This window comes from Choloepus didactylus, chromosome 2 (genome assembly GCF_015220235.1).
Source record: "Choloepus didactylus isolate mChoDid1 chromosome 2, mChoDid1.pri, whole genome shotgun sequence".
NCBI classification, from domain to species: Eukaryota; Metazoa; Chordata; class Mammalia; order Pilosa; family Megalonychidae; genus Choloepus; species Choloepus didactylus.
The window spans coordinates 32070833-32097441 of NC_051308.1; the positions used below are offsets into that span (position 1 = coordinate 32070833).

The window sequence follows — 26609 nt, forward strand, 5'->3', positions numbered from 1 at the left end:
TCACCCTAGGATTTTGACAATCTGTATAAATTTTATTTTTAAGCAATTGGAAGGTTTTGAGAAGGAATTGCAAGGTTTTCTTGTACTTGCATGTATAGAATGGATTGGGAGCAGCAAGAACATGTAGGAGATACTGCAGTTGTTCAAGTAGACTTCTCGTCAATTGTATCTTGAATTCATCCTCTTTCCACCTTACTACTGCTCCAGTCTAAATCAACTTTGGTGCTGGATGTGAAAAAAATAGTCTTTTTGTTAAGGGAGCCAAAAGGCTCTATAAATACAGAACTGTTTTATTGCTTATTTTGACAAATTCTTCCATTAGCTGTTAAAAATTTGGAATTAGTTTCCAAGGCAAAAAAAGACCTCTGAAATACCCATATTCAGTGTGTTGAATTAGGTTATTAAATGATTTTATTTCCTCTCTTTTGGCCAAAATATTTGATGCACTGGTCACAAGCTAATTCTGTGACATTGCTTTTTTTGATCACTTGCCTGAGAAACAATGATACTTTAGAAGCCTTAAATAGGTGCTACACTTATTTAGTTACACATAACTAAATTATCTAGTTATACATATAAACTAAACTTACCTTGTATAATTGTACAATGTACAATTGCATGGCTGTCTGGTTGCTGAAATATTTTACAATATAGGTGAATGTCAAGGAATGGGACAAATACATATTGAGAAAGCACTAAATCACATGAGTAGGAAAAACTTCACACAAGTTCATCATTACATTGCAGCCCATTCAGGATCAATTATTGTCAAGGCTTTTGCATGCTGTTATCTAGCATGGTTTTATCCAAATGTTATTCTTTATAGTCACATATCAAATGCTACCTCCAGAGGCCTCTAAGAGCTCACCTAACAGAATTAAGTACACCTGACATTCCTTTGGGCACCAAGAAAATTTCCTGTGCTACTATGTTATATACGGCTATAAATTATTTACTTACATAAGACTGTAAACAAAATCCTTTTGGAACAAAAGGATTTTGCTTTGTATCTTCTGTATGTAGTACAGTGTTTGATCCATAGCAAACAGTCAAAAGTTTGCAGAACGGGTCAATCGTTCAGAATTATCTTAAAATTTAACCAATGAATAGATAATCAAAGATACATGATTGCTAGAAAATTTTAGAATGAGTAAAATTCATGTTTTTTCCCCTAAAATATTGTAGCAATACATTTTAATGATCAGTGTTTTTAAAAAGTTATAAAAATACATCTAATGCATTTACAATATGAAGAGTTCAGAACTGGCAATTTATGATATGGTGGGGATGGGGGGGAGTGAATTTATTAAAAATAGATACCACACATCTATTTATTTCCCAAAGTGCGTTGGTTTAAAAAATTATTAACTTGACAATATATTTCTCTCATCATTTTTTTATTGTGCTACTTGCGCAAAAGGAATGAAATTTGTTTACTGAATTATGTTCAGATCTTTACTCATTTAACAAATTCATTTAAATAAGTTTAATATTCCATAAATGAAAAGCAGCTTAAATACAAGTTTGGTAACTATCATTAAAAAAGTAATAAAAGTAAAGTCATAGGCAAATTTCCAACAAGGCAATGTAACATTTATCACTAACCTGACTAAAAGGCCACACTCACACTGCTACTTTCACACTGTCAATACTTGGCATAGGCATTTTCATCATTTTCTCATAATTCATATTGTTGTATGATAGAAAAATAACATATAAAGCAAACTGCTTCAGCATCACACTAAAACTTTAAAAGCTTAGCCAACAAAAGCAGTTTGTTACTATACGATCAATTATTAAATTGTCCATTCATTACACACTATCAATTACCTGCTATAAATTATTTCACAACACTTATTTATTGATGAATTTTATAGCCTACATCAAGTATCACCACTTAATTGCACACAGTCATATTGCAGAGACCAGGATTTTCTTCTTTTCCTGTTTCCACATCTACCCACACTCTTCTTTCATCCGCAATAGTCTGTGCCTGAGGTCCTGTGAGGATTTGTCTGTTTTAAAAACCTGAATATTAAAAGATTTCTGTGATTTAATAGCAAGCTCCTACACAGCAAGAACCATATAAAATTCATTTGGATTTCTCATTGTTCCAGTATCAGGCACATCCAAGGTGCACTGAATATCCATAAAACAGATTTATTTTACATTTCCCTATCTTCTCATACCTTTTTACGAAGTTGCTAGTGAGCAGTGAACCGGTCAATCTAACCTGGATAATTAGTCTCTGAATAATTAAGAGACTTTAAGATAAATACCCTTGAAGCTTGCTGAACAAGAAATGCCAATATTATAGTTAACCAATCCATTACTTGGAAAAGTACTCATTTGAGGTAGATTACATAAAATTTGTTAACTACAAATGGGTGGTAAAATTACATGCCCATATTTCAATTTCAACATAGTAACAGCCAGGAAAAAAAAAAAAAAAAACCACCTTTATGATTAGAAATATTAATCACAGAAGCAAAGTGCATAAATTATAAACTAGCAACTGTAAAAAAAAAAAACCCAATCCTTTCTAAGATTCTAACTGTAGAGAAAGAATGGGATCAATGCCTACTAGCATACAAAATCATTATTAAATCAGAAATCCCCTTTCAAAAATCTAACAGACACAAACTATTGTAAAGTATACACTTTATTTAACATTCCAATAGGTTGTATTTACATATTATATAAATGTATGAAGTTTTAATATAAAATAGAAAAAACTGCCTGTGACTAAAAGAATCATACTCCATATGGAGTTACTTTACTTATTGAAAACCTTCTGTTTACAAAAATTTACAATAATTTATATAAATTATTTTCTTCCAAATTAGATGATTCTTAATAATCCACACAATTCTGATGACTTTACAAACAGGTGTACATTAAAAACCTGAAAAAACTACAGCATTTTTCTGCGTAAAACTTGCTTTGGAAAGGAAGACAGTTTCTTTCTGCTTCTTCCAAGAGCTTTTCCTGTTACTTCTGCAGGCTTTCTTGGTTTGCTCTTTACTCCATCGATTGGGCTTGCTAAAGGAGAAATAAGCTTAATTTCTACTGGAGGAGGTGACCAATAACCTTCTTTTTCTAAGTTTCTGCAAGAAAAATGTAATAATTCAAGTAAGAATAAACATATTATATTATAAAAATATAATTGGACTCCCAACATTTTGACAGAAATCTTAGGAATTACCTTGTCTAGTGCTTTCATTTTATAAGAGATAATGGTTTCAAGAGAAGTGAAGTAAAGCTTTAAGTCATATAAGCAAATTAGAGGCAGAGTTAGTATTAAAACGGTTTTACATTAGGGAATGTTTTCTTCTGAAGTGGATTTTTAAATACAATCACTGCTGAATTTTCCTTTGAACAGTTCATATGTATTATAAATACTGCTGGGTTACAGGGATGGCCAGGTACTAGTATTCAGCCCATGGAAGAAGAGCCCATAAGGCCATAAAGCATTTGAAACTGGCAATTCTCAAACAACCAAAAATCAGAAAATACATACATAACTTCACAAACAGGAAGCTGTTTTCCACACATATAAAAAGCAAATTTATTTGTAAAGTGTTACTAATTATGGTTAATAATCTCATTAAATCAGTTTTTAAAAAAAGATAAAAATAGATTATTCTGTACTTTTATTAAATTCAATCATGCCTAAGCACAACATGACCAAAATAGTGTGTAACAAATGTATCTGACATGGAGTAATTTCCTGATGGTGGCAGTTTTATTACTACTGAGTGAAATAACTGCAGGATTTGTAAGTTTATAACTTTATACTAATAGTCGCTCATATTAATTAAAAAGTTAGTGAATCATCCCTCCCCTATCCACTGCACAAACAGAAAGATCCATTAAGTATTAGACTACCTTACCCCATGCCCTTCTAAAAAGGATGAATGGGTTTTCATGCCATATAGAGAAATTCCCTTCAGCAATGAAATTTAATAACGTAAAGGAGCCAGGGCTCCTGTAAGGCCCCTAATAATCCTTTTCTTAGGAGCTTAACTTCACTTCTTAAAGTAGACTCTTAATTCTCAATCTAATTTTGAGAAACAAAATAGATAAAAATTTACAGATAGAAAAAGTCATACTTGCTTGCTTGTTTTGTTTTTGCAGTCCTGATTCTTTTTACTTTTTGATTTCCCACAGTTTCTATTGATTTTGGATCATCTTCCTATGGGTTAAAATTTTTTAAAAGTAATTAAACACATGAAATCTAAATCTAAAATGCTCTATCCTGAGCTAAAGAATACAGCCAAACAGCTCTAATGAATTAAAATTCAACAAGTCTGAAACCTTGGTCAGCTAGGCCTGCTCTTTATGCCTCATTCCCACCCACTGACTCAACTGTTCCCCAAGTCTTGCCAACTTTATTTGAATATTTCCAGTTGTCCATTGCCCTTCTGTTCTCATTGCCTCTGTTCAAACCCAGGTCTACCCATCTCATATGGATTAGGCTGAGACTATGTTTTCCCTCCCCAGAATTCATCTTTCATTGAAACTACTTAAAATATACAAATAGCCATTTGCTAGTTCATCAACACATCCCACGCATTTTCATCCCTCTGTGCCTTTGCATTTACTATTTTCTCTGCCAGAAATGCCTGTCTCCCCTACCTTCTACCTACACAGGTATTTGAGTATAACTGATTGTTATCACAATATGAAATAACTGTTTTTCCCTGTTCAATTAAACTGCAGGCTCCTAAAAGGGAAGGCTCTTTCCTGATCATCTGTGTTAACTCCTTGCCTTTGCCTAGTACCCAGCATATGGCAGATAATTACAAACATTTGTGAATCAACGTTGTTAAATTTAAAGGGTTCACACTCACACTTAATCAGTGAAGTATTTTTATTTTTAGAATTATATGCACTTAGGTGATGAATCAACTCTAAAACAGTGTCTCTCCAAGTAACAGACAAGGGGTTCAGAAATCTACATTTTAAACAAACACACCCAAATAGTTTTGGACACTAAAATTTAAAAACTTTTCCCCTAACAGGATTTAAACTGCAGCTTCCAATAATATACAATTATCAACATATCAAAGACCTGTCTTAGAGGATAGGTTCTTCAAAATTGTAGACAACGCAATTTTGGGCTTTTAGTATAAAAACTATCTTTAAATTAGTTTATTTAGAAGACTTTGCTTAAATAAGAAAAAAGTATATTTAAACAAACATATAAATAAAATCATACATTCCATACCAGTTCATCTACAAGCTTGGACGTACTGGATGTGTTTTTTCGCCTGGTCCTCAAAGCAGGAGGCGAGAAGACAAATTGAGAAGATAAATCTGAAACTAATTCTTTCAGTTGTGCAGGAGCCTCTATTTTTTTAGCTAAAGAAAGGTTTAAAAAAAAACAACAACCGTGTATTTAAATCTGTAAGTAAATTTCAACAAAAAGCTTGGAACAAATGAAGCACATTAGAAAGATGCAAACATACCCAAATCTGTATTGATTCAATTACCCATGTTAGGAGAGGGAAATGTCAGGAAAATTCCAAACATCATTTTAATAAACCAAAAGCTAGAGTATAAAGATAGGACTTAAAGGCATGCACAAACATGTATTATCATTACTGCTAGTTTTAATCCTTACGGCTCCTCAAACATTTCGGTGGAAGGAAAGCAGCACTCTCATACATAACCTGAGCTAGTTTGTATCATAATTCATAGTATTCCAGAAACAAGGTTTTTAGCTACAAATTAAGTGTTTTATTTACATAAGTAATTTTATTTACAAAGAAGAGATTTAAACCCTCTTTTCTTCTATCTAATTCTGAACTACTTGTTCCAGTCAAGAGGAACAACAGACAAGTTCACATCACAAAAAGAAAAAGTTGTTCAAAAGACCTAGATTCAAATCTATTCGTGTGCTGGTAAATGGCTGGGACAAGGAGAGCCCTGATTTATAGCACTTGCTGATTTTTGAGGTGAGAATGCTCCCAACATGGCCACTTTCAAAGTACCAAAGGCTGGCTTGCAAAATTCCTGAATATTTTAACAATTGGCTTTCACCAGCCAGGAGGAGCCCATTACAGGACACTTTTATTGATTTATTACATAACTGTTATGATTTGGTGCTCACTCACTGAACTTTAATTTCCTCATCGTGGAATGAAGGAATAATAGTACCTACTTCACTGAGTTCTAGTGAGAATCAAATGAATTTGAATTTAATTATGTAATATATCTGTTATAGCCTCAGCCATATAGCAGACCCTTCTTACTAATTGCTGTAATGTAACAGAAATTAGAGAAAATCCAATGAAATGTCAAGCTTCACCTTCTTAGTTATCTAGTGAAACAACAAAATAAAATTTTAAGATACCTTGTTTCTGACAGGTTTCAAACAGAGGACTGCCTCCTGCCTTCCATCTATATAATATTTGTTTCCACTGTTATTCACTTCTCACTGCCCCTCTTTAAAGGAGCCTTAAAAATATAATTTAAATAATCAGAAAAGACAACAGATATTAAACTAAGAATATAGAGAAACTATAATCTGAGGTGGCAAAGAAAGACAGGCACTAATGGTATCCTATGGCTCAAACTGTTTTGTTAAACCACGAAACAATCACAAGAACCCTATGAATTAGGCATTATCATCTTCATTTAAAGATGAGGAAATGTAAGGCACAGATGCTAAATGGCTTTCTACCCAGCCAGTAAGTGGCAGAAATGTGAGATCTCAAGTCTCTCATCTTCTTGAATCTCATCATCTCACACTGGAGGGTTACCTATTTTAAATACCAGAAAATCTGAAAATAATTAAAATACCCAAGAGAATGTTTAAGCAACCTGTGACATATCACTGTCCTGAAATTTCACATGTATAAAAACAAAAACAAATAAAAAAACCCACAAACATACATGCCACTTGGGTTTTCTGAGGAATATTTATGAGTATCTGAAAATATTCATGAAGTGGATGAAAAAGAATACATACATATGTATATATATACACACACCTCAGTTTTCTTAAAAACAACAACAAACTAACCATATGCATACAGAAAAAAAGAGCAGCATACAGAAAAAAAGACCAGAAAGATACTCAAGAAAATGAAACAGTGGTTAGTGGTTCTCTAGGCTAGATTACATATTTTTAATTTCTAGTTTTCTATGGTAGGTGTATATCATTTTTACTAACAAAATAATTATAATAAATAGGCATACAGGCGACAACTACATAAAAATAACAAGATCAAAACTACTGCGATATGTTTGCTATGCTGTACCACAGTAACCCATGAATTTTGTTTACTACACTTCTCTGAGTCCCAAGGAAAACAGAAGTTATGTTAACGACGTTCTTCTGCAACTCTCACTGTTTTTTTTTATATTACTTCTAATATAGCAAAGTGAAGGAACAATAAAATTCATATTTAAAATTGAGAACCCAACCCAATAAAATCATGAAGATTGTAATTTTTTTTTTAAAAAAAGGGAGGTTTAAATAAAATCTAAACAGTAGTCTTTCAGTTCTATGAATTTTCATTACTTTTCTTCAAGTATTATGTGGAAAAGAACAAAAAAAGAGTCAGTTTAACTCCCTAAATCTAATAAAACTTGGTTAGAAATTCTAGCAAGTGGCTTTTCTGATTTAAAAATATAGTTCTGCCTTATTTTAAAAATTCAATCACCTAACAAATGATATATTTACTAGCATATTTACCCTACTCTTTAAATATGCAAATTCCCTCGCTTTTCCAATCCCTAGCAAAACAAAATTGTTTATAATTCACTATGTGCTTAATAAAATTAGCTAAAATCTCATACACTTTGTTATTTATACATTAATTTCAATCCATGCAAAGTATAGGCATAGCCACTCTTTCCTAACACCAAGAAGAAAATGAATCATACAGTACTACCAAATCAAAGACCTGATCAAAATTGTTTTATGAGGGGAGACAATCAATTTTATCGGAAAGGACCTTCTTCCTGTGCTCAGGAAATTACTGCATAAATACAAAATATTTAAAGAGGTTTTTGCACAGTGAATGTTCAAGATAGAATATTTTGGTCTGAAGATTTTTAAATGACTTATCTTTCTCTTGGCCTTCAAGTCAGGAGGGAGATCTAGGACTTTCACTAATGCATGTTTAAAAGTTTAAATATATAGAACAAAGTCACATATTTTGTTTGTAAGTCCTGAACTGCACTGCTGAAATTTAAAAGTTAAACCATAACTTAAGTAAACAACTACGTTATGTTTACCTATTACTTTTACCAGTTCCCTTTACAAAGACACATCCAATGGGATCTATTCAGGTATTTTTTTTACCATTATTGCTTTTTTGGACATTTCCTCCAATTCAGTCCCCAATGAAATTTTTAACCCTTATGAAATTTTAATTCTACAGATATACCATATATCTGTTTATTTATTGTACACTGTATGCTTATCTGTGCTTTATACATAATAAAAGTAAGATATTTTTGCCTACTTGGAAGTAATACAGCTCCTGTTGTGAAGGTATGAGGTACACCAACCAAACAATATAATCATTAGCTAATCAGTGGTAATGAAAGAGGTTAGGTGTGTAATAGTGTCAGTTTATGGAGCAGTAATGAATATGGATTTAAATGTGTATCTTAATCCATAAAATTCTAAATTTGTTTTCTTTCCGAAACAATTTGGGGTTGTATCACCTGGGACATGAGTCAAATGCAGTGGTACTTAAGAGATTAAAAATGCTGATTCTACATTGGTTTCTCCAAAACTGAAAGTCACTCAGGAGGACAAAATAACAAGAAATGATCCTATCCTAGAAAATAAAACTGAAGTCAAGTGAATTATAGGTTTTAAAATGTCATGTTGAACCATAAAATTCTTGAATCCCACCCCCAACCCCAAAATCTGAAACATACAATCATTTAATTTTATTATTAAAAATCTTTAAAAAAATTTTTTAAAGGAGGGAATCTCTTATAACTACAAATAATTTTGAGGACAAATAATCAATTAGTACCTTAAATCAAACAAATAGTGCCTTAAAATAATCTAATTTTAAGCCAAACACTTTGAATGAAGTATAGACTATGCTTTGAAGTAGAAATAAAAGTACCTGTCTCTTTCTTGGGAACTTTTGACACAGAAGGAGAAAACAAAAAAGGCTCATTTTTTGGTTCAGAAATGTCCGGCAATAAAACAGCCTTGCTAGATCTAGTCCTTGTGCTACGGGCAGATTTAGTCAAAGTAGCTGTGGCAAGCAATCTTTCTTGGTTATTTGGTTCTTTGTGTGTCATTTCTTCATCCATGTGTTCTTCTAATATTGAATGTAATGAACGTTTTTGGCTTTGATTTTCAGTCCTTTTTGTAAGCTTCTTCTGAGAGCTAATCACCATGGTAAGTTCCTCAGTTGGCAATACAACTGATTTTTCTAAAGCCGGGTTTCCAACATCCATATTTTCACTTTTAGCGGGGGTATTTCTTGTAGATCTCCTTTGGATGCTGAGCGTTTCTCTCTTCTTTGGATCTCTCTCAACAGCCTTAGGTCCTGAATTTTCAGATGGATTTATTTTTCTTGGTCTACCACGTTTCCTAGGTGTAGCAGGCAGATCAAACTCTGCTTGAAGAGTCAATTGGGATGAGTCAAGCATAGAGTGTTCTATCACATCTGATGCACTAATTTCTTTCTCTTTGACTCTTCTACTATGTCGAATGGACAGTTGCTGGTCACTGGATTTCTCATCTTTTTTGTATCCTGTATTTTTAGAAGCTTCTAAATCAGTACTTCTCAATTTTCTGATACTTCTTCTAGGACTTGCCACTTTATTAACTTTGGGATCATTTATAATTTCAACAGTTTCCTGATTTTCTATAGATTTTTTAATTCTTTTAGGAGTCCTTTTTGTAACAGATGAAACCTTAACTTCTTTGCTAAAAGAAGTTTCTTCAGTTGCTGGTGCCAACAGCTGGGATGATTTTAATCTTAATTCCCTCCCTCGAGTGACCTGTAATTCTTGTTCTGTAGAGTTCATACTTTTAAGTGTGTCTTGATTAATTTCTCTTTTTCTCCTCCCTCTCCTAGGAGTAATAGAATTTTGAGGTATTTGCTTGTTCTGAGATATTTCTTTGACACCAGAATAGGCACTTTCGGAAACCTCAGAAACTTCTTTCGTTTTCCTAGTTTTCTTCATAACTGAAAGCCCTAGTATCTCAGGAGTAGCAGCATTTGTGGACTCTTCCTGTTGTGATTTGACATTCAGGTTTTGGACACGACGTCCTCTCGTGCGAGTTCTGGAGGAAACCATGTCATCTACCTGGCTGACATTTATAGTCATTGTATCTGTCTCTGGGACAGTCTTGAATGTAGACGTAACTAACTTCGTAGAACACATTACCTTTTGGCTTATTAAAGGTATGTTTTCATGAATGGAATGTCCCATTGTGTCTGAAGTAATTTCTTTACTTCTCGTATCTTTAATTACATCTAATAAATTTTCTGCAATAGCTACTTTGATTGGTTCAGGCACATATGGTAATGTCTCTATCTTTTGGGACTCTTGATCACTAGTTATGATATATGGCAAATTTGCAACATGTCCAGGATTATCATTTTCCCCAATGCATACATGTTTTTCCTCAGATGCTGTGTTAGCTGCTTTAGCTAACACATTAGATGCTGCAGAATCACTCGTCTCAACTTCTCCTTCTTCACCTTCCAATATCAAGGTAAAGTTGCTCTGTGTCACAAAAAGTTCCCCATCTACTTCAGCAATGTCGCACTCAGCAGAGTCTTTATTATCAGGCAAGTCACAAAACTGTTGTTCAATGGTATCAAAATTATATTGAAGCTTAAGAGTTCCTGAGGGATATAATTCATTAAATGAACGATTTCTAGTCTCTTCTGAATCTTGAGCTTCAATCTTTTCATGTTCAATCACCTAAAATGAATCGAAAAGATTATAGAATTTTAATGTATATATTTATTTTAGCCTATAGCAAAAAAATTTTTAATCACAACCTCACCCTTGGTGTACGTCTTTTTAAACATAAAATACATTTGATATGGCATACACTTAAGGGTTTATGTTATAAAATATCCATTTAAGCAAACAGACTTTCTCGCTCATTCAAAACAACAGAAAAAGATTTTGAGATAATGACTGGAGATAAAATAGAAATTCTACGTCTTCCTGACTAAAAAAGACAGTCATAATAAAACCTTGAAAATTATCATGATGCTAACAGTTGTGAGATGAATTAAGGACTTAGTCTATTCTCACCCAAGAAAAAAATTAAATGGAGAAAAACAACCCCCAAACTGTGTTTTAATGATAATCCCCAAATTACCTAACTATTCACACTTTTCTAAACAGCATGATCCCCATAAGGTTGAAGAAGAATTCACCTACATAAGCTCCCTTGGGCTAGACTCAATCCTCTTCCCTTTGCTGGGGCTGCATAAACCATGAAATTCCTAAGGCTTTCAAGTTCAGTACCTCTCCTGCAAGGGTTTGGTGGAAGAAGGAATGGTCCTTGCATTTACCTTTTGGTAAGGGAAGGGGAGAAAAAGGAGGAGGTAGAAAGTAACAGATAGATCTCCTGACCAAGAAGGTAGAACATTACCACCCGCCTACACAATGACATTTTCCCACTCCCCAAACATTCAGTGAGACGACAGATTAACACCTAGAAATGAGGATTCCCACTCATACCATACCCACAATTTTTATTAGCTTCCCAGATGAAAGAAAAGGGACTTTATCCTTCTATTTCAGAATGAGAATATTCATAAATATGAATATGGATAACGAGGACATTTTATGAGTTAAGAAACTTCCCAAATTCTATTTTCATGTTTCTATAAGTATTATTAGAGGACTTGGTTGGTCTTTATTCTAAATTCATATATCATATAACAGTTTCCAGTTGATAATAAAAGAGATTTGGTGGAATTTTTAGGAACCATAAGTCACACTTAGTATCCAACAACAACAAAAAAGGGTTGGTCAACTCCAACCAACTATCATTCTCCCACAAATACACACGGGAAAAGACTGTGTTTAACTGTATTTGATTATTTTGAAATATAATGCCATCAATAGTCTAAATGTCATATTTATCTCTGTATCAGCCAATACACTTTCTTAAGGCTAAAAAACCTTTTTATTTGAACCAGATACTAAACAAAAAATTGTGGCTTCTTTTAATACAGTCTTTTGGTTTTTGTGAAAACCAATTTCTTATTTAAAGGATGTGTTCTTTTATATTCCACAAAATATTTAAACACATTTTTTTAAAATAGATTTTTAAAAAGAAGTGATTTCAGAGCAGACAAATAAATAACAGATTTGAACTACGGTTGTCTATCTAAAGCAAAACTGAAAAACTGAAAAAGGAGTGAAAAATTAAATTTTTTTACATGAATTTCTTGAGTATCAGGAGGACTGTCAGAAATTGGAGATTTTTCTTCTGGTAAGTCACCGCTTTCATCAACTTCTATTTCATGATCTTCTTTTAAAGTCAATGCTATTTCTTGGTCAAGCCTATGTTCAGAGATAATACGGCTTTTAGAGATAACAGGTCCAGAGCTTCCATTATCACCATGGACATCAACCGTAGCTGGAAAAAAAAAAAAAATCAGAGTTAATCTTCTTCATTTTAAGCTAAAAAATATCATGTACACACAATTTGGAAGAAAACAAATGGGAAAAGCTGGACTGAACTTGAGAATATTATCTTGATTAATTGTCATACTGCAAAATATTGTGTAACATCTTAAAGGGGAAAAGTCTAAAAGAATTTACAGATCAATCCCATTTTCTTCATATCCTATCATTCAGTTTCAACAATACATATTTGCTTTCCATAAAGATAAAACACAGAAGATAATTTCACATTAAAAAACAGAACAAAACAAAAAAACACTGGTTTCTCTCAACAGGAATATGATTCCTGCTGTAAGGAGCTCAGAACATTTCTTCCTTATTAAATTAATCAGAAAATTACACTCTCCAGGTAACTACTATGCAACCAATTATCCTTGTTGAGCTGTTACAGAATTATTTGAGGGACATGCAATCTGGGCTTTGATCTGGCCAGGAAAAGGACTGGCTGTCTCTTTTAGCTCACTTAAAAAAAGAAAAAAAAATTCTCCTTTCCTTATGCTTCAACTTTCTCTTTGCCAAAGTTTTATATGTTAGTACTCATAAGCCATATTTGGGTTTAGAGTTTGTGAATGACACAAAACCTAAAAAGACCTTTAACTTAATTAAAAACCCTTTAGTGTTTAACAGAAATCAACAAAAAAGTAATAAAAAAAACAACTAGAAAAACTATGTTGTCTCATTTTAACAGATAATGGGACTAATATCCCTAAGTTTATAAAACAAAATGAAAAACTCCTATCGGTTTGACAAAGAGAAGTGGGAAACAGGCACTACCTTCCAACCATCACTGTATGAAAGTAATATACAGCCTTTATTGGAGGAAACAATAAAATGATAAAAAGTCTGTGCACGCTCTTTGATACACCAAATCCATGATTAGGAATCTACCCGACAAATATTCTGACATAGAATGTGCAAAGGTATATACACAGGAATGTTCACTGCAGAACCCAAATAGCTTACCAACCAAACAAAAACCACTCAAAGAAAAATGGTGATTGGCCCAAATGTCCACCGATAAGGAATTAATTAAGCATATAATAGAAAATCCATACAATGGAATACTATTACAACCATTAAAAGAACAGGATCAATCTATTACTATTGGCATGGGAAGACGCCTTACATAAATTGTTTAAAAAAAAAAAAAAAGTCACTTTTTTGATAATCATAAATAATAACTAATGATGTATAATAAGAGTTAACATTTATTGAGCTTTTATGCTAAGCTCTGTTGAAAACATTTTACATGCAATGCACTTAATCCCAATAATTTTATGAAACGGGTATTATTAAGATTTCTATTTTACAAATAAAGAAGCAGAGATTGAGTGTTTAAGAAAATACTTATAAACTAGTAAGTGCTAACTGTGTTATGAACCTAAGCAGTCTGGTTCAAGCCCATGTGCTCTTTAGCAACCATACCTATCTCCTCTTACAATTTATGGGGGAAAATATGTATGGGAAAAAAAATCCAAGAAAAAGACACTTAATTTTTAATAAAAGATCCCTAAGATGCGTAACCAAGTTTTGGGGATTCTTACTTTACACATAAGATGATTTTCTCTTGACTATTTTATAATAAATATTATATTCAAATAAGGGAAAAAAGCAGGATGCTCACCCTGTCCTAAGCCCTGTTCATAATTTGATGGGCAAAAAGGTACAAGAGTAAGAGCATGGGATTTAGAGCCAGATGTCAGAGCACACCATTGTTGTGAGGAGTAAACATATTAATACATGTGATACGCTTAGACAAGTTTTGGCTACACAGTCGGCATTCAAGGTGTCTGTGTTCCCTAAACCAAACTGTGAGCTCACTGAGTGGGGAAAGAAAAAGGTATTTTCCTCATCTCTGTATACCTGGGTATGGCTTAGAATACGCACACACACACACACACATAAAAGTTCACTGGATAAAAAATAAAATTAATTCCACGTTTATTCATTTCCCTGAGGTAAATTCAGTCATTTGTGATTCTTTTCTAATACTGAAAAGCCAATCTTAGCCTTAAATTATCACAAACAGAATAAAATGGGAAGTTGCTTCCTGTAGATATCTAAGCCTCAGATCAAAAGGCAGGTATGCAATCTGGCTATGAAGTGGTAATGTACTTTGCTCCTTTTTGACGTTGCAAAGAAAAGTATGTCCATGAAAACTATTTGAAGACATCCACTATCAGAGCCACAGAGTGATTTGCAAGCAACCCACTGTTTAGATAGCAAACAAACTTGCTTATAACACTACTTTTATGCCAGGGAAGCTACACAGAGACAGTGTTAGAGTTGAGAAAACAAAATTTGGATAATAGAAACCTTTGTTCTCAAAAATAAAAGAACTCTTAAAATACTAAAATGAAATAATTCAAAGGAAAATAATACATACATTTATTATCTGCTCTAATCGTGGCAGTACAGCTTTCAACAGATACTAGTTCTTCTTCCAAAACAGGTATCTTGGACTCCAAGGTGAGGATTTTCCTTTGGAAACAGAAATATATATTTGAGTGTAAAAGGATCTCATCTGCTTTAACCTTACCCCTTTACCTTTCATTTTGATGATGAAAACTGAAGTTCAGAGAAAAATTATTACCATTCATGTACATTTTATTAAACACAATGAAATTTTAAATGAATTTAGAAACAAGTAATGCTAGACCTGCTATTCTTGTTTCCTGATATTCTACCTTTATGGCAACAATGGCAGGGACTTAAATTATAAACAAAATGATTTTAAAATGCTGGCAGTGCTGATAAATTCCACAAGACAAATTTAATAATTTGTGGCTAAATTCTTCAAATAAGTTTGTCAAGTTATTATGGAATAGAATATTTCCTATCTACTCAGTAGAGTTAGGTTCAATATTTTAATGTTAATGGCAAAGAGTATGATGAGTGACTCAGTATAGGAGACCAATGGGAGACATTTATATTAATCCATGTGATGAAAATAAACTGACAGTGGCGCCTTACAATTCTGGGCTGGCCTTTCCCTCAAATTTAAGTACACCGACTTTTAAGAATGGGACAAACAAAATTAAAAAAGTAAATTCAAGGAAAAGCATGTATTTTAATATATACACATTTATCTATTTACTTATGTACATATTCGTAAGAATTATTTCAATCACAAGCCTATACTAGGGATAACAGAACCAACAATAAATCTCCACAAAATTTCAAATAAGTTTGTATTTTAAAAAGGAACTAGCTTTCCAAGATGGTGAATATTCACCTAGATTGTCACTTATGACCACAAAGTTTCTTCTCATGTGATTATTCTTTGCTTTGTGATTGTTTCAATTATCCATCAAACCCATTGCAATAAATAACATTAGTTTACATTAAAATTCACAAAACAAACATTAGAACTAAACAATAAAGCAACTTGGACAGTGCTTTCATATTAGCCTCTCCCACTTCCTATTAAGCCCTGGCAAAGAATCCAGCTAATCAAGCTCAATGTACAAGTGACTATTAGATAGTGGTGTCTGTGGTTAGTTGGTGAAGTCATTCTCATTACTTATAATGAACCATTTACAATACCTTAAATTATCATAGTAAATTACATTTTCTACTTCTTAATAATTGAAGCTATCACATTTTTTGTATTCTCTACAACAATACTTATCAAAGTGCTGAAGTGCTATGTGAATCAATTACTTCTCTAATCATATTGTTTACTTCAGCTGACTTTCACTAAAAGAAGTAGTGCACTGATTTATGTTCTAATACAAGATGCTTATCTTCTTGCAGATCATAAATAGTTAGGGAACTGGCATCAATCCAAAAGACCACACTTTGAGTAGCACTGCCTTACCTCATTAATACAGTGCATTTCCTGGCACAGAGTGCTCAGTGAAACTAATTGGAGCATAAAGATTAGTTACTGAAAAACAAACAAGAAAAACTTAGGTCTTGTATCAACCAATGGTAGGTAATAAAATGTCTGAGCCACCCCCCATAGGCTCCATTATGGTGCTATAGGAGATCTGTACCTGATCATCCTGAAATAACTGAAAATGAGAGGGCATGGAGGAATGCATGGCTATGAAATGTATGGTTTTAAAAAATAGAAAACAAAAATAAAAACAGAAGCACCAAAGAATATAAGAGTTCTGCCTTAATTTATCATGTTGCTGTATATTTAGGAAATGTCTAGTGCCATTCTAAGATTTCACAACTACTAAATAAAACACAACTGTATAATAGAACATTTTCCATATCAGACACCATTACCAAAATGGAAATGTTAAAGATCTAAATGAGATATAATCTATGCACAGAAGTATACTACTGTAACGGATTCAGTTTCATTAAACTCTTAAAAAATAAATATATGATTTTTTTTCCATAAACTTACCCTTCTGGGGTTAATGGTGCACAAGGAGGAGCTTCAATTCCTTGAATGGGGCTTAAGTGATTTAATTCTGAAAGTATCTCCTCTGAAACTAAAGGATGCTTTGTTTCTGTTTCTGTTAAAGTGCCTATAAATGACAAAGATAAGAATATTTACAATTATTTATGTTAAATGTTTGAAAATTACTCATGGTCTTGGGCTACCACTTCTCAGAAAGTTCTTTGGTCCGCTTTTTTGTTCTTTTAGGTTTACTCCCTTCATGTCAGACTGTCAGCAATTCCTTCTTCTAATTCTCTGAGCCTAGCCCAGGAGACCTTCCCATCACCTCTCACTTCTCTATTATTGACTTAACAGGCACTGTTCCAAGTGCTTTACATGTATTAGCTCACTTAATCCTCAACATCCAAAGAGGTACAACTACTATCCTCATTTTAGAGGTGAGAAAACTGAAGTATAAGGTTATGATGCTTAGTATAGACCACAAAGCTAGTAAGTAACTAGGATTCAAATCTAGGCTATTTGACTATAGAATCTGTGCTGCACATAAGTATCATTCCCCACAAAAAAATCAGAATTTCTATTCAAGACTGCTTAAACACTGTAATAATCACTGAAGATAATGCCATGGACATTTTCACCTAACAGCTGCCATTCAAATATTTTAGTGGAACATGGCACATCAAAAGAGCCATGTGAGTTTACAGACATGTCATTTTTAAGCATAGCCCCAAAGTTCTAAAAGTAATTCATAATGCCTATATCTACTAAATAAAAACATTATAAGCTCAAATTTCAGTGGTCTCACATTTTTAGAAGCCTTAGTTACTTCAGCCTAGGCAGAAAGCTTTTCCCAAAAGGAACCACTTATGACACAGATTTTCATGTTTTTGTTTTGTTTGTTTGTTTTCTTTTCCTTTTTTTTTTTTTTTTTTTTTGTTAAAACAGATTTAAAGATAGTTAAAACTATGCCTGGGGTAAGAAACATAAAAAAAAAAACAGTGATCTTTCTGATCGGCCAATTCTAAGCCTTCCACCTTCCCTCCTAGTATTATTCTAGCCCATTCTATATCCCCCCGAGAGCATTTATCGTACTGCACTAATAATAAAGGCCACTAAGCTCTAAATTTCATGTGGCCAGGTGCCAGGTTTAGCTTACTACTCATGGTATGATCCTCAACACCTAATACACATGCAGTAGGAGCACTCCTGGTCACTACCTTAGGGGCTCAAAAATTTTTTTTTGATAAATAAAGAAAATAAATCCATGGGCCTTTGGACATTACTTTCATTATCCAGTGATGGACAGGAGGAAAGGATGGCAAGTAATGAATTTTCTGGTTTCAGAGCAGCAATCTGGAAAGTTGAGGGTGCTGGATAAATTAAAGATTATAACAATCTAGTCTGTAAAGTCAGTACTATTATTTCTCATAGCTATAGGAAGGCCTTAAAAAGAAAACAGTAGATGGTGAGAAGATAGTAGAGTAGGAAATTCCAGGAATCATCAGTCTGTCCAACAAAAGAGCTATTAAGCTGGAAGGAATAGTCTTGAATCAACTATTTTCAAACTTCAGAAACTGGCAGAACACTTTGCAGCATGCAAGAAAGAGCTGAATAACTTTGAATAGGAAGTGAGATCTGGTAGGTTTATATAGGTCAGTATAGGTCAGTGTGAAACAGCGACACATCCCAAAGTAATTTGGGCAAAGAATAAACATATATATGCAGGGCCCCCCTGAGGAGCTGGGGGAAAATGCATAACCGTTGGACTTCATTACCTGGATTGTTGCTGATGTTCTTACAAACATTGAGGACTGACAATTTGGTAGACCAAGCCCTCTATCTTGGGGCTTGCCCTTATGAAGCTCATTACTGCAAAGGAGAAGCTAAACCTGCTTATAATTGTACCTAAGCGTCTGCCCGAGTACCTCTTTGTTGCTCAGATGTGGCCCTCTCTCTCTACCTAACCCAACTCTGCAGGTGAACTCACTGTCCTGCTCCCTATGTGGCTGACTCCCAGAGGTGTAAATCTCCCTCGCAACGCAGGATATGACTCCCAAGGATGAATCTGGACCCGGCATCGTGGGATTGAGAACATCTTGATCAAAAGGGAGATGCGAAATGAAACGAAATAAAGCTTCAATGGCTGAAAGATTTCAAATGGAGTTAGAGGTCACTCTGGTGGGTATTCTTACGCACTATATAGATAACCCTTTTTAGGTTTTAACGTACAGAAATAACTGGAAGTAAATACCTGAAACTATCAAATTGCAACCCAATAGCCTTGACTCTTGAAGACAACTGTGTAACAATGTAGTTTGTGACAGTGTGATTAAGAAAACGCTGTGGATCACACTCCCTTTATCCAGTGTAAGGATGGATGAGTAGAAAAATGGGGACAAAAACTACACGAAGAATGGGGTGGGATGGGGGGATGATTTGGGTGTTCTTTTTGACTTTTATTTTTTATTCTTATTTTTATTCTTCCTGGTATAAGCAACGATCATACACCACAGATGACTGTATGGTGTGTGAATATATCTCAATAAAACTGAAAAAAAAAAAAAAGAAAGAAAGAAAGCTGAAGGATGAAAATGGTAAATTGTGGTAAATATCGGTGAATTTCACTCTCCCTGCAATGGCTCCCATCTTTCCAGCAGACAGCAGTGGGGTCCATAGCCCCGGCACAGTAGGGTGGTGCCAGGGTTGAATATTCACAGATTAAAAAAACCTGGTGGAGGTTGTCACCACTAATTCTGCCTCCTAGGCAACACTAAAGGGAGTTCTTCAGACCGAAAAGAAAGGACACTGGAGAGTGGACAGAAGTGATGGAAAGAAAGAAAGATCTATAGTATAGTTACCAAATGGCAACTATAAATGCCAGTACTACTGTAGTATTTTTTTGGTATATAACTGCACATTTGACTTCTTACAGGCTCAATCAGGCAAAGGCATAAAAGGTAATGATAAATCTATGGTTTGAGTAATACAAGTACAACAAAAGGGAGGGAGGGTGGACAGAGGGATATAGGAACAGTGTATGTGTATAATATTAAAGTTAAATTGGTTTAAATCAAACATGATTGTTACAGATGTAGGATGTTAAATTAGAGCCCCATGATAACCAAAAAGAAAATGCATGAAAAATATATACAGAAAGAAATGAGAAGGGATTCAAAATCATAAACTACAAAACTTTGAGTAAATATGAAAGGAGGTGTGAATGGAAGAACTGAGGGACAAAAAAAGATGTAAGACTTAAAAAGACCAGGTAGCAAAAAGTCACTTCAAATGTAAATGGATTAAACTCTCCAGTCAAAAGGCAGAGATTGGAAGAACACATAAAAAAGGCAGGACCCAACTATATGCTGCTTACAAGAGACTCACTTTAAATTCAAAGACACAAGTAGTCTGAATTTAAAAGAATGGAAAAAATATATACAATGCAAACAGTAAACAAAAGACAGCTGGAGCAGCTGTATTAATATCACATAAAATAGACATCAAAACTGTCAAGAGCGATAAAGGTCACTATATACTGACAAAGGGGACAGTTCTACAAGAACACATGACAATTATAAATTAACAGCAAAGCCCCAAAATAGATGAAGCAAATATTGACATATTTAAAGTAAGAAACAGTTCTATGTTAATAGTAGATTTCAATACATCACTTCCTATATTGGAAAGAACATCTAGATGGAAGACCAATAAGGAAAGAGAAGATTTGAGCAATACTATAAACCAACTTGACCTAAAAGACATACAGAAAAGACTTTACCCAATAGCAGCAGAATACACATTCTTCTCTACTGCACATGGATCATTTTCTAGCATATACCATATTTTAGGTCACAAACTAGTCTCCATAAGTTAAAAAATACTGCAATCACACAATACATTTTTCTCCAACCACAATGGAGTGAAGTTGGAAACCAGTAACAGAAAGAGAAATGGAAAATTCACAAATATGTGGAAATTTAGAACTTGCAAATAATGGGTGAAAGAAGACATCAAAGGAGAAATTAGGAAATATCTTAAAGTGAACAAAAATGAAAACACAACATACCAAAACTTATGGGATGCAATGAAGGCAGTGCTCAGAGGAAAATCTATAGCCCCAAATGCTTACATTAAGAAAAAAAAAGATCTCAAATCAAAGACCTAACCTCACAGCTGGAAGATCTAGAAAAAGAAGAGCAAACTAAACCTAAAATAAGCACAAGGGAAGTAACAAAGTTAAGAGCAGAGGTAAATGAAATAATAAACACACACACACACATGAGAAAATCAACAAAATCAAAATTTGGTTCTTTGAAAAGAAAGATAAAATTGACAAATTTTAGTGGGACTAACAAAGAAAGAGAGAGGGGGGGGAAAACAGGTAATTTCAGAAATGGGGAGGGGGCATTTCTACACAATCCCACAGAAATAAAAAGGATTATAAAAGGATACTATTAACAACTGTCACCAACAAACTAAATAACATAGATGAAATGGACAAATTCCTAAGCATATACAAATTCTTCAAAAGAAGAAACAAAAGATCTCAACAGACCAGTAACAGGTAAAGAGACTGAATCAGTAATTAAAAAAAAAAAAAATCTCCCAAGAAAGAAAAGCACAGGACTGGTGGCTTCACTGGTAAATTTTACCAAACATTCCAAGAAGAATTGACATCAACCCTGCTCAAACTTCAAAATATTGAAGAGGAAGGAACACTATTTAATTCCTTCTATGAAGCCAACATCAACCTAATACCAAAACCATATAAAAATACCATAAGAACACAAAATTAGAGACCAATACCCCTTGTGAAAGTAAGTGCAAATATCCTCAAAAAAACAGCAAAACAAATCAAACTACACCATAGGGAAGCAGCTTCAGGACTTTGTGTTAGGCAATGGTTTCTTAGACTTGACACCGAAAGTATAAGCAACAAAAGAAAAAACAGTAAATTGGACCTCATCAAAATTGACTATTTTTGTGCCTCTAAGGACTTTCATCATGAAAGTAAAATAACCACCTACACAATGAGGGAAATATTTGGACACCACATCTCTGATAAGGGTTTAATATCCAGAATGTATAAAGAAATCCTTCAACTCAACTACAAAATACACACAACTCAATTAAAATATGGGGAAAGGACTTGAATAGACATTCTCTAAAGAAGATATACAAATGGCCAAAAAGCACACGAAAAGATGCTCAACATCATTAGCCAATAGGGAAATGCAAATCAAAAACCACAACGTGATACCACTTCACACCCACTAGAAGGCTACTATTTTAAAAACAAAAAATAACCAGTGTTGGGAAGGATGTGGAAAAACAGAAACACTCATGCATGGCTGGTGAGTGGGAATGTAATATGGTGCAGCTGCTGTGGAAGAGAGATTGCAGTTTCTCAGAGAGTTAATAAAGAATAGAATTATCATTTGTCCCAGCAATCCCATTTCTAGTTATATACCCCAAAGCTTCGAAAACAAGGACTCAAACAGTTATTTGCACAATGTTCACGGCAACATTATTTGCAATTGCCAAAAGGTAGAAGGAACCCCAGTGTCCATCAACAGGTGAACGGATAAACAAAATATGGTATATACACACAATGGAATGTGCATATACAAAAAGAATGAAGTTCTGATACATACAATAAAGGATGAACCTTGAACACGTTGTGTTGAATGAAATAAGTCAGACACAAAAGGACAAATTTTGTATGACCTCACTGATAATAAGCAAATTCACAGTGAAAAACCAGAATAGAACTTTCCAGGGCTGGACTGGGGGTAGGGAACGGGGAGTTAATTCTTAATAGATATAGTTTCTATTTGGAGTGATGGAAAAGTTTTAATAATCAATGGTAGTGATGGTAGCACAATATTGGGAATGTATTTAATACCACTGAATTATTTATCCTAATGTTGTTAAAAGGGGAAATTTTTGGTGGCATATACATTACTAGAATAAAAACAAAACAAAACAAAAAATTCAGGACTTTACAACACAAAGAGCAAACTCTAATGTAAACTATGGTCTATGGTTTAGTTAACAGTACAATTATAATAATACTCTCTCATCAACTGTAAAAAAGGTACCACACTAATTCAAAATGTAAAGATGGGCAGGTATTATGGAAACCTTCTGCATGATTTTTCTGTAAACCAGCAACTTCTTTAATAAAGAAAAAGAAAACAGTAGTCAGGAGTCAGACTATGGCATCTGAAATTTTCATCCTTAAAGATTACTTGTCTTTTCCAAATTTCATAGCCAAATAAAAAGCATACACTGTTACCATCCCTCTCAACTTCAATACTTATAATGTAGAACAAAGTCCATCTGGCATACTTACATAAACTGAAAGAATAAGACTTTTGTTAGTATTTTATCTCAATGCTCTTCTTGAATGGTAGGGAAAAAATCTACTGCAAATTTTATTTAGGGACATCAATGGCAATTTTGGATATTTTGAAAATGACTTCTTACCAGTTTGTTTCTCCAAATTTGGAGGAATTACTTCTGATTCAAATACATTTTTATCACCTTCCTTCTCAGTTTGTTCAGTTAAATTAGTAATTAGTTCGGTGGAAGAGCTTGCTTGCTTAGAGGTTATGAAAATAATATCTTCAAAGTCTTCCGGTGATGGTGCATCCTGATACTCCAAGGTAGTCTGGTCTGATCTGGTTGAAGCATTGCTGTTTTCTTTGCTCACATCCAATTTCTCCAAACTCTGAGAGGGTGTATCTTGTGACTTCACATCCATTTCTTCATGGTCGTTCTCAGGATTATTCAGGGAAAAAGATGTCTTGTCTTTACTTTTAAGCCATTCGGTTTCTGCTGGAACACCACATTTATGGAAAGGTGTAGAAACAAATACTTCTGTGTTGCTGTCTTCAGCAACCTGTTAAGTGAAAGAGTTGAAAAGAAAAAATTTTACTAGTAAAACTCACAGTCAGGTTTAGCACTAAACTACCAAACCCAATCTTATCCATCCCCTCCCTATTTCTCCAAACTCTCTCTTCAATCAAAAATTCACTAGTTCTAAATTCATTCTCTTCAGACACATGACTAAAACCTAATGGTTGCTAATATGCTTCCCTAATGGGTAATAAATTGGTATTTTTAAAAGACAAACAGGTGAGATAACCAACAATCCCTGAATGGGGTCCTATTAACAGTGGAGTTCTGGAGACACACCCTCCTTAATAGACAACCAATTAGGGATTAATCAAGAGAAACACACAATATAGGTTAAAAAAACAAGCAAGCAAAAATAGGGAAGAATTAGGAGATCTAGAATCTAATCACATTTCTGCCACTAAATCACTACAGGCAACTCCCTTGCTGCTTCTGAGACCTACTTTCTAAAGTGTCTTTCAGATTTAATATTTCTTATTCTGTGATTATCTGGCAATACTGTATACAAAAATCTAGAAATACTGTATACAAAAATCTACAGTGGTTATCATTTAAGTGGTTTTTACTTGATAGGAACTAATATATTCTTAAATTTTTCTTTTTTCCAATTATTAAACTTACTCCAGCCGTCCATTTTGTGGTCACACCTTCTTCCATGAATGAAATTCTAGTTTCTTTAAGTCGAAAAGGAGGAGTAAGAGACCTTCCAGGTGATAGAGAGGGAGATGCTAAAGGTGTTGTTCGAAGACCAGACCTTAAGATGGATTGAGGAGTGAACTCAGCAAATCCAGAGGAAGTAACTGACATGGCCAAAGTTTTAGCTTTCTATGAGAAAGACCAAATGCAAGTCCACCATTAGTGTGTGTTTGTAAATATAATTACTTATATAAGACTGGATCAATCAATATTCATTTTAGTAGTGAAAATTCTCTTATTTCCAATAAAGACATTCAATCCTATCTAACATAAACCATGAATAAAAATTTTCATGACAGATTACTGGAAAGAAAATATAAAATTCTACTCAGAGATTTCTGTATGAAAGGCTACAAAACATGAAATTGCATTTATAATCATGGCAAAGGCCATGATTATTTACAATTTATTCAACTTAAAAAAACAAAATGCCAATTAGTAAGTTAAGTTATTTAACTAATGCTGGTAAGCTTCATAAACTTTAGTTGGATGAAAGAGGTGATCGCAAGGTGATTATGAGCACAACCTGAGGCGATTTAATTATAGGAAGCTAATCTGAATTAACAGTAAGACTGACTTTAAGAATGTTTTTGAGTAAACAAAATTTCATCATGTAAATCCAATAGTAACTGAATTGCTTATTAGAATTCTCTGAGGATTTTTAATAAAAATAATCTGTAAACTACTTAGTAGAAATAATTTCTTCACTTAACTTCCCTTCTAAAGGACTGGTAAATAGATTGTTGAATTCTGTCAGATATGTTACAAGATGATACTGATTCTTCTTTTAAACTATGAAAAGAAGAACAGATTTTGAGGAGCAGCTGAAGATTATTCCCTGATTTCATTTCCTTTGAACCCAGATGTAGAGAATACAAAATGTCATTTTTTTTTGATTGATGAAGAAAAATTTTAAATATTAGGACTAGCATTTATTGAAGCACCTTTTATTCAACTTGAAAAATAAAAATTTCTTAGTTTCACTGTAAATGCAGTATATCTAGACTAGAGCACCCAGTAACCAATTATCACAAGTGTAGTTTTATAGTTTCTCAACTAATAACCTAAGACAGAGTGGAGGAAAGGTAATTTAAAGACTATCAATAGGAAGACTGGTAGGAAGGAGTAAGAGTTTACAGTCTCAGCTAAGGAGTCGGAAAATTAAAATAAGTAAAAATAAATCTAAGAACCCAAAAGCATTTGTTAGAAAGAAAAAATAACAGTTTACTGGTAACAGCACAGGAATTTAAAAAACAAAACAGAAAACCCTCAAGAACTTGAAAGCATCTTGCAAAGGAAAAAGGCCAACTGATGATAACCACACAGAGCCCGTGGACATTCAGGACAACCCAGTGATTGATAACCTTAAGTATAATTTGAGTGGGCAGGAAAGGATAAATTTAGTGAACAGTGTCAAAATATATTAAGCATTTTAGAAAGACATCTACTAAAACAAAAAAAGGGGGGGGGGGAGGGAAGAAGCTTTAAAGTTGCCGGTTATCCGGAATGTCAGTTACAAATAGCACATTTTCTCCCTGATATCTGAAAAACAAAGAATGCTGGATATGCAATACTTACCTTAACTATAAGAGGGGTTTCAAGTAAATCTAATTCTGATGCTCTTGTGGTGTTCTGATGTGATCTTTTTAATTGCGGACTCACTGGCAACGAACTAGATGACAGGTACAAAGGAGATTTGGGGAGGGTTTGCTGAATAAACCCCAAACACTGAGAAGGCTGGGGGTCAGGACAAACAACAAAATCCAGCAGTCTGTAATCAGAGCACACATATGAACAGAACAACTCAGATTATTTATTTACTGAGCTACAGTGAACAAAAGAATTTACATTTAATTATTCAGAACATCTATATCCACTAGTAAATATGATAGCCAAATGAAAATATAAATTCAGTCATGTATAATGTAATCCAAACTGCTACCATTAGTTCAAAAAGTCAGAAAATTATGAAGCAGCAAGA

At 33.6% G+C, this 26609-nt stretch overlaps 1 protein-coding gene across 3 annotated transcripts in view; it reads right to left on the bottom strand.

The window, feature by feature from the left end:
* Nucleotides 1-2646: 2646 nt before the first annotated feature.
* Nucleotides 2647-26609, bottom strand: part of AHCTF1 (AT-hook containing transcription factor 1) — a 115256-nt gene continuing 91293 nt past the window's right edge. The window contains exons 27-36 of one of the 3 annotated variants that reach the window (XM_037822667.1): nt 26207-26399; nt 24554-24757; nt 23501-23915; nt 17015-17138; nt 15038-15132; nt 12405-12604; nt 9102-10923; nt 5231-5364; nt 4113-4195; nt 2647-3107 (exon numbers count right to left, since the gene is read on the bottom strand). In XM_037822667.1, the coding sequence (XP_037678595.1) occupies nt 2915-3107; nt 4113-4195; nt 5231-5364; nt 9102-10923; nt 12405-12604; nt 15038-15132; nt 17015-17138; nt 23501-23915; nt 24554-24757; nt 26207-26399 (3463 nt within the window). In that variant the 3' untranslated portion in view covers nt 2647-2914. Of the gene's footprint in view, nt 3108-4112; nt 4196-5230; nt 5365-9101; nt 10924-11394; nt 11529-12404; nt 12605-15037; nt 15133-17014; nt 17139-23500; nt 23916-24553; nt 24758-26206; nt 26400-26609 lie in introns of those variants that run through there. The other 2 variants (XM_037822668.1, XR_005214708.1) reach the window with 2 other exon arrangements.